This window comes from Stegastes partitus, unplaced genomic scaffold, assembly GCF_000690725.1.
Source record: "Stegastes partitus isolate 25-593 unplaced genomic scaffold, Stegastes_partitus-1.0.2 Scaffold57, whole genome shotgun sequence".
Classification (NCBI taxonomy): Eukaryota; Metazoa; Chordata; class Actinopteri; family Pomacentridae; genus Stegastes; species Stegastes partitus.
The window spans coordinates 193,823-202,628 of NW_007577788.1; the positions used below are offsets into that span (position 1 = coordinate 193,823).

The following is an 8,806-nucleotide window of genomic DNA, read 5'->3' on the forward strand; positions in this document are numbered from 1 at the left end:
GCTGGGATAGGCTCCAGCCCCCCCGCGACCCTAATGAGGATTAAGCGGTGTATAGAAAATGGATGGATGGATAGTCCAGAGTATACTGATAATAACTACACGTATGTAGAGTCTGCAGCTGTCTGTGTGCATGTCCATGAAGGAGTTTAATCAAGTCTTAATATGGCAGCAACACAGTATATGTTTGATTGACAGCTGAGCTGAAAAGAGGGGACACAATGGGTCTCTTCTGTATTTTGATTCTCAGGGTGGAATTTGAAAGGAACTAATTTGTAGGATTTGTCAGAAGAGAACAGATTTAAAAGTGGTTCAAACATGGATAATCAGCAGCTTCAGAGGTCAATCCCTACAGATCTCCATATTTAAATGTCCAACTGTCCTCTCAGTGTCCTTGAGAGGCAGTTGGAAACTGTTGGATTCTACACTGCAATGGAAACATAAAGTCTGAGTGATCAGATTAGGGGGCTATTCATATAACTGTTGGTGCGACCACCAGCAAGTTCCTGCAGCAGAAAGAGGCCTATATGCAGTAGATTTATGCATCAGAATCAGAATACCTTTATCAATCCCTGCAGGGACATTACTCCATAACATGATGGAAGATATACATTTATACAACCTAAGGAGAAAGATAAATTATATAATTTGAATAGCCACAGGGATTAATGAAGGAGCTTTTCTGCAACCACAATACTATAGCTGGGTCCTAATCCAGGGGCTGCATGCTTCAAAAGTAGCATCCTGCAAATATAACGTCTTCAAAGGATGCAAATGTCAAACCAAGTGTTGTTAAATGAAAAAAAATGGCACAAGCAGAAACTTCTGAGACTGAAAATCATGTTTATTTGTTTGTTTTATGATTAATTAGAGGAAATTGATGTTTCAGCCCAGATTGGTGACGTATCTGAGGCCAAGAGTGATCCTGGACAGGTAAAGAAAGAGGAGTAAGCCAACTACTGGACCCACTGTGTTGGCTATTGTTAATTCCTCCTTGTCTACAGGTTGTATCCCTTCCTATTTTAAGCATGCTTCCATTCAACCTGTTTAAAAGAAACCTAACTGAGATCCTGCTCTGCTGAACAATTATAGGCCTATCTCTAAACTACCACAATTGTCAAAATTTTTAGAGAAGGTCGTGGCCTCCCAACTTTCTGCTGCATTGGAGAGGCATAATATTTTTGATAAATTCCAGTCAGGGTTCAGGAAACAGCACTCTACTGAGACTGCACTTGCTAGAGTTTCAAAAGATATTTTAATGTCTGAGTGACTGCTCTGTGTTTGTTCTTCTTGACCATAGTTCTGCGTTAGACACAGCGGACCATCACATCCTAATTAAGAGGTTACGTGATTGCATTGGCACATCAGGCATTGCATTAGACTGGTTTTCATCCTAACTGACTGACAGGAGTTTCTCCATCTCTGTTGGAGATTTCATGTCTGATTCCTCCCCTCTGTCATATGGTGTCCCAGGCTCAGTTCTGGGGCCTCTGTTATTCTCTTTATATTTTCTGCCCTTGGGAAAAATAATAATCAACATGGTGTTGCATATCATTGATATACTGGATGATATCCAGCTCCACTTTTCACTCAAACCAACTGAGCCTTTCAGGTTATCAAGGCTCCCTGACTGCTTTCATGTTATTAAGGTCTGGACGGCAGAAAACTCTCTGCAGGCTTATGCTGATAAGATGGAGGTTCTGGTTGTTGCTTCAGAAAAATTGCTGTGATCACGCAAAGTATTGGGCATCTTTCTACCACTGCCCACTCAAACCTGCATAATTTAGGGTAATGTTGCTAATTCCTTGTTATTTGACACCCATGTGACGCACCTGACCAAATCTTGTTTTTTACATTTGAGAAATATTAGTAAACTGAGAGCTGTAGTTTCAACTGTTGAGCAAGAGATGATTGCATGATACATGCCTTCATCTCCTCTCTCATAGACTGCTGTAAAGCACTTTTCTCCTCACTTAGTATTTTGACTCTTAATCATCTCCAACAAATCCAGAAAACTGCTCCAAGACTACTAAGTAGACCAACTAATGGCAATACTAAAATCCCTTCACTGGCTCTCTGTCACATATTGGATCCAGTTCAAAATTCTAGTTATTACTTACAGAGCGTTACACAGTCAGGCTCCTGCCTATGTAGCTGAGTTGCTTCATCCTTATCAGTCAGTTCACTCTCTCAGGTCAAATGTGTTAAATTTGTTGTCAATCCCTCGGACTCGCCTTAAGACATGAAGTGACCAAACTTTTGAGGCCATAGCACCTAAATTTTGGAATGCATTTGGGTAACTTGTATGCACTAGCTATTTGTATTTGCTTTATTTTTGTGTAATATTGTTCTGTACTGACTTTTCCACTAAGTATTGGGCAGTTTTTGCACATTTCACTTAGTGACTCAGGTAGTCATTTTATTTTCCTCTTCCTTTCTTAATGGGGTGAGGAAACTGTTCTTCCATCCATTATCTATACACCGCTTAATCCTCACGAGGGTCACGGGGGGGCTGGAGCCTATCCCAGCCGACTTAGGGCGAAGGCAGGGGACACCCTGGACAGGTCGCCAGTCTATCGCAGGGCCACACTTAGAGACAGACAACCAAGCACACTCACATTCACACCTATGGACAATTTAGAATCACCAATTAACCTCAACATGTTTTTGGACTGTGGGAGGAAGCCGGAGAACCCGGAGAGAACCCACGCTGCACGGGGAGAACATGCAAACTCCACGCAGAAAGATTCCAGTGCCCCCACCGGGACGCGAACCGATACAACTTTGACTTCTTGCAAAAAAAAACAACACGTTTTTGTGCTCCAAACTTCCTGTTAATTGCTCGGGAACGAGACACGAAAGCAACGCCATAGAGGTGAGTCTCATGGCATTGTTCGCTGCGAGGCAACAGTGCTACCAACTGTGCCACCCTGCAGCCCGAAACTGTTCTTTATCCAAGTAAATATTTTCACGCTGTCTTGGATTTGCTGAAAAATGTAACAGAGCACAAAACAGTCTGTTTTTGATGATTGTAGAATTAATATCCCTGTTAGAAACTGTGTGATAGGAGAGAAATGGAAAGAGATGAAGAAGGTGACCTCTGACAGTTGAATGTCCTCCTCCGCTGGTGTCATGATTGTCGTCAGCAGGACCATGAGCTTCTAGTTAAAGTATACCAACTGGTTTATATAAAGCTGCTTTTATCCTCTCAAACAGTCGTAATGAGGAAATACACAGAACCTTGTATGCGAAAGTGTGTTGTTGTGAAACTTTTACATTTCTTGTCACCAAATTATTGCCACAAAAGAAATGCAGTTTATTGTGTAATCAGGCCTGACATTAGGGATGCTTATACTTTTACTGATTTGTTCAGATGTTTAAACTGTGTGTTTAAAATATCTAGTAGCCTTGTTTATACCTTAATTAACATTTGTTGATGGGTTTATGTATAAAATTAAAAATTACATTTCAGTTATCATTTGGGTTTTAATGTATGAAATAGAACACTTCTGAATGAAATTTGGTCATATTTATGCATTAATATTATTTCAGCCACAGTGTAGAACCTGCAGTCACTTTTCGACAGGTTAAAAACTGCAATATATGAATTGAATGTGGCCTTTAAAGCTGTTTAAACAGGTTAAAACAGCTGGATTGGTTGTAATGTGGGACACAGTACAGGTGAAATAAATCACACACATGAGGGGACACATTACAGTGTGACACCGCCGGAAGTAAACAAAGAAAATCCTCCAGCAGCGTTAGTTTACTGATGTGTGGTCTGAGCTGGAGGACGGTTGTGTTGTCGTATCTCAAATATTTCATCAGTTGAAGTAACGATGAGTTCAGTTCAGAATCTGAGAGAGTTGATCAACGAGCGATTAACTGCTGCTGCTGAAGAAATATTCACAGAGTTTGAAAAAACCATCGTCCAGTACGAGGAAGAGATCGATCGTCAGCGCAGAATGCTGGATAACATCTGGAAACCACAGATACCGTTACACAGGACAGGTATGTAGAACTGTGATGGTCTGAATGAACTAATTGATTAATAAGACTGGTGTAGTCCGTGTGTTTGTGATGTTTGGATTCTCTGCTTCTCTGCTGTCAGCCTGCTAGCATGGCTGTTGTTAGCTTAGCTTAGCCGACTGGGCAGTTCAGAGGAAAGTTTAAAGGAAACTTAACTTTTAGTGCTAAGCTGATTCTGATTTCAGTGAAAGCCTTAACGCTTTCTGAAACACACTTTTAGGTTGAAAGCTTTGTTCTGTCTGTGGAAACTGATCAAAGATGAAAGTTTACTGCTTTTGTCACATCTAGATCACATTAGACTCACAGTTTCTAATTTGTAAAACCTCTATTCTATTTGTGAAAATGCAAAGCATGAAGGGACATCATTGCTGTTTTTCCATGTAAACCATGTTAAACCAGATCTTAAACCACTGTACTTAGACTGATCCAGTCTGGATTAAGGTATCCCACAGAGGTTAAATAGTTTCAAAATACAGTGTCTTTTGTGAAAATATAAAAGTAAATGTTTTAAATTTACTGTTTGCTTGTTTTTTCACATATGAACCATATTAGACTCGATTCAGACCTAAAGAAACTGTACTACAGTCTGGGGTGGATCCAGTCAGAGACTCTAAATAGTCTTTAATGCACAGTTTTTGGCTTTATTACAACTTTTATTCTATTTCTGAAAACTGAAAAAAAAAATTAAGTCCTGATCAAAAAGCCACTGGACTAAAACTGGTCTAATCTGGATTAGATTATCCCAGAAAAGGCATAGATAGATAGATAGATAGATAGATAGATAGATAGTCACAGTTTAGTTTGTTGATTCCAGCTGTTTTAGGAGTGTTATTAAAAAAAGGTGGCATCGGACAGCAGCTGGATCCATATGAGCATCTCGAAAGAGAGAAAGTTATGCGCATTTATGCATGGAGCACCAGAAGCAACTTCAATTATTTTTTAAAAATTATCACTCACATGGAGATTGGATGGATCTAATGAATAAAAATTGTGTGCATACAGTGGCTCTCTCTGGCACTTTGGGTTGGTGTGTCTGAATGAAGCTGTGAGGACTTTTGAGACCTGAACAGCAGTTATCAGGGCTTCTCAAACTTTGACTTTGTCACAGTTGCTTTCAAATGGAAACCTCCATCCATCCATTTTCTATACACCGCTTAATCCTCACTAGGGTCGCGGGGGGGCTGGAGCCTATCCCAGCTGCAGGGGCGGGGCTTCAAGGGGGGCTGGCGGGGCGGCACACCCACGGCCCGGGCCCCCTTAGGAAGTCAGCTTTAATGGAGGCGGGCCCATAACATGGCTCAGGGTAGCAGGAGTAAGCAGGCCCTCCCATGAGTTACACCTAGAGCAGTCCAGAGTATGGGCACAGTCTGCTTTATAACAAACGTGTTTATACAGGGGTTTTATTGGTTGCCCCAGTCAGGTCAGAGTCATGGTTGCTAAAAAATTTTGCAAGATCGACTGATTTTAGTGATTTAGCTCTCACATTAAACTTTATTATGCACAAATTTACAAGTTGATCGCCGATATTGTGTCCAAGTGTATTCTGGGTAAAACTCGTCACCAACCGTCCACCAACTCATCAACAGTCACTTGTCAACAGATTGCGAACTAGGTCGAGCATTTTTACGGACTAAGTTAACATGAGTGGCACTTCATATAAGCATAAAAGTGGAGCGGCAAAGCAAAAAGAAAGGGAACAGAGAGAGCAAGGAAAAGCCAAATTACAAAAACTGGACACATATTTTGTTCATCGTCCTGGACATGAACCAGACTTTTTTGTTGGCAGCGATTCAGGCCCGCCAAAACTGCCAGCACAGCGAGGGAGCCAGGTTAATTCCAGGTAGCAATTCTAACAATTACTATACACAATGTGTGAGTTAGTTGTAAACTGTTGGTGGTTGTAAATTGTAGGAGCCCAGCCACTTAGCTTATAGAATAACCGCTGTCCGTGGTGCTGAACTGCTTTGAATTTGTGTTGTTTTATTATCAGTGACCATGTAGCCTAATGTTTTTCTTGTTCTCTTCGTTATACTTCATGTCTGTTTGATGGACTTCAAAATGACACAGCTCTCCGTGGTGCCGAAGCTTGTAAGCGCTGGTGTCGCGGGCATGTGTATGTTGTAAAATGATGTTATCATGAGCTCTATTACTTGGGTTTAAAGGGCCCGGTCCTTTGCCCCGACCCCGGCCCAGCTCTGATTTGTTCCGCTAGTGCCCAGCTGACTTAAGGCGAAGGCATGGGACACTCTGGACAGGTCGCCAGTCACAGGGCTACACTTAGAGACAGACAACCAAGCACACTCACATTCACACCTACAGACAATTTAGAGTCACCAATTAACCTCATTGTGTTTTTGGACTGTGTGGGAGGAAGGGTTAGGTCCAGAGAACCCGAAGAGAAAACCCACGCTGCACGGGGCAAACTCCACACAGAAAAATCCCGGGTGTCCTCACCGGGACGTGAACCGGTGACCTTCTTGCTGCGAGGCAACAGTGCTAACCACCGATCCACCTTGCAGTAATGGACACCTGTATCTGTATATTTACAAAAAGCTTGTCAGTAGCATTATGTGTTTGTTTTCCATCTGATGCTGTGTTCAAACAAGACGCAAATTCAACGCGCGTTATACGCGTATTTGGATGCGTGTGTGCACTGAGTTTACTCGCTTCATTCACGCGTATAAATTGCGTCAATCGTGCATCAAGATTTGTGTTCACACAAGATGCGAGTAAAATCATTCGCGCGAATGATTTACATGTAAAGTCAATGTGAAGACGCGATTTGTGTCATTCGCGCGTCCCCCAGGAATTTCTGCCTGTTTCCTGCCATTTTCCAGTGAGGTATCATCAAACATGGCTGCGTTCAACAACATTGAGAGGATTGCTGCTTTGTATCTGCTGCGGAAGGCCCAAAAACGACGGCGATCCAGACGCCTGCCGTGTCTGGGTCCATGGGATCCTCCAGAGACTCACACAGCTCCGGGAATTCCACCACCTTCTCCAGGAGCTGTGCCTGGATGACGGCCGCTTCCAGCGCTATTTTCGGATGACCTGGACCCAGTTTGACTACCTGTTGGAGAGGATCGGAACCAGGATATCCCTCCAGGATACCAACTACAGGCGCTCTATCCCAGCTGCTGAGCGCCTGTCCATCTGTCTCTGGTGAGTAAATCAATCACTATTGAAGGTGTAGTTGCAAAAAATAAAAAATGAAAATCAATGAATCACATACACTGCATTTGCATGAACCTGCACTCGGGCCTCAATGCAGTGATTGAATTAGCAAAATCACGAACCAACTTTTCAGCAGCAAGCTGTTTTAATACACTTTTTAAATGTTTTTCTTTTCTTTATTTTTTTTTTGCAAGAAAACTGATTTTAAAAAATGGATATATCGGCTTGTCTTGTTCTACCTTTCAAAGAGGAAATTAAGTATTGTTTTACCCTCAACAGTAAACGAAACAGATGGGAAATCAGCACCACCCACATTCAGTCAAATTTAAAAGCGGCTGGCAGATGTTATTAAATACCAAAAGACACGAAGGTGCATTCATTAACACATTTAATATCATAAATAATAATTTATATAATTAGTATTTATGTATAAAGTATATATATAATACATTATTTTGTTATGTTTCAGGTTGACTACGATCTGCAGTATTGACATTACAACTCAGCTATATAAAATGTTTTCTTTGTTGTTGTTGTTGTAGGTATCTTGCCACTGGTGACTCCTTCAGGACCATTGCTGGCAGCTTCCGGGTTGGTGTCTCCACTGTCAGCAAAATCATCCCAGATGTGGTCACTACAATCTGGGACTGCCTGGTGGAGGAATTCATGGCTGTGCCCTCCACACAGGACTGGAGGTCCATTGCAGAGGGTTTTGAGGAGCAGTGGAATTTCCCTCTCTGCTGTGGAGCGCTGGATGGCAAGCACGTCGTTCTGAAGGCCCTCCCTAACTAACTCAGGATCCCAATTCTACAACTACAAGGGAACTTTTTCTTTAGTTCTCCTTGCAGTTGTAGATGCAAAGTATTGTTTCCGGGTGATTGATGTAGGGGGGTATGGAAGAACTGCGTGGAGTTTGCATGTTCTCCCTGTGCAGCGTGGGTTCTCTCTGGGTTCTCCGGCTTCCTCCCATACAGTTCAAAAAGCATGTTGAGGATGGTGTGATTCTGGCCAATTCAGTTTTTGGCCAGTCACTCCGAGCTGGCACCCTCCAACTGCCTGCTGACCGGCCACTACCAGGAGCTGACGCCCGAGGACTCCAGCCACACGTCTTTGTTGCTGATGAGGCCTTTCCCCTCCGAAGAAACCTCGTGAGGCCATTCCCTGGGCGTGTTTTACCAGAAGAGAGACAGTTCAACTACCTCCTGTCTCGAGCTCGGCTGGTGGTGGAGAATGCCTTCGGGATCCTCTCTTCCCAGTGGTGGATGTACAGGCGTGCCATCGCGGTACATCCTGATGTTGTGGAGAAGTGCATGAAGGCAACCTGTGTTCTCCACAACTTCATGCGGAAGTCAGCAGAAGTACCTGCAGTGAGGGGAAGCATGTCGGCTGGTGAGGTGGAGCCACTGCCAGGTGTAGGTCAGGTTGCAGCCAACAACTCTGCCAGAGAAGCCATCCAGGTGACGGAAGCCTTCATGGCATACTTCTCTGCAGAGGGAGCGGTCTCCTGGCATCCCACCATGTAGTGCACAAAGCAGCACACCACAACGGCTCTGTTAAGAGCCACCCACATGTTACTTTTGAGCAAAGGTCCTGCATTATTATATTT

At 43.0% G+C, this 8,806-nt stretch overlaps 2 protein-coding genes across 2 annotated transcripts in view; one reads left to right on the plus strand and one right to left on the minus strand.

Annotated features, from left to right (window-relative positions):
* LOC103352985 (E3 ubiquitin-protein ligase TRIM39-like) overlaps nt 1–1,435 on the minus strand; it is a 14,222-nt gene extending 12,787 nt beyond the window's left edge. The window contains 1 exon segment of the mRNA XM_008275717.1: nt 1,404–1,435. Coding sequence (XP_008273939.1) covers nt 1,404–1,435 — 32 coding nt within the window.
* Nucleotides 1,436–3,754: 2,319 nt separating this feature from the next.
* The window catches only part of LOC103352966 (oocyte zinc finger protein XlCOF8.4-like), a 9,756-nt gene continuing 4,704 nt past the window's right edge, over nt 3,755–8,806 (plus strand). Inside the window, exon 1 of the mRNA XM_008275687.1 lies at nt 3,755–4,008. Within this exon, the coding sequence (XP_008273909.1) occupies nt 3,837–4,008 (172 nt within the window). The 5' untranslated portion in view covers nt 3,755–3,836. The remainder of the gene's footprint in view (nt 4,009–8,806) is intronic.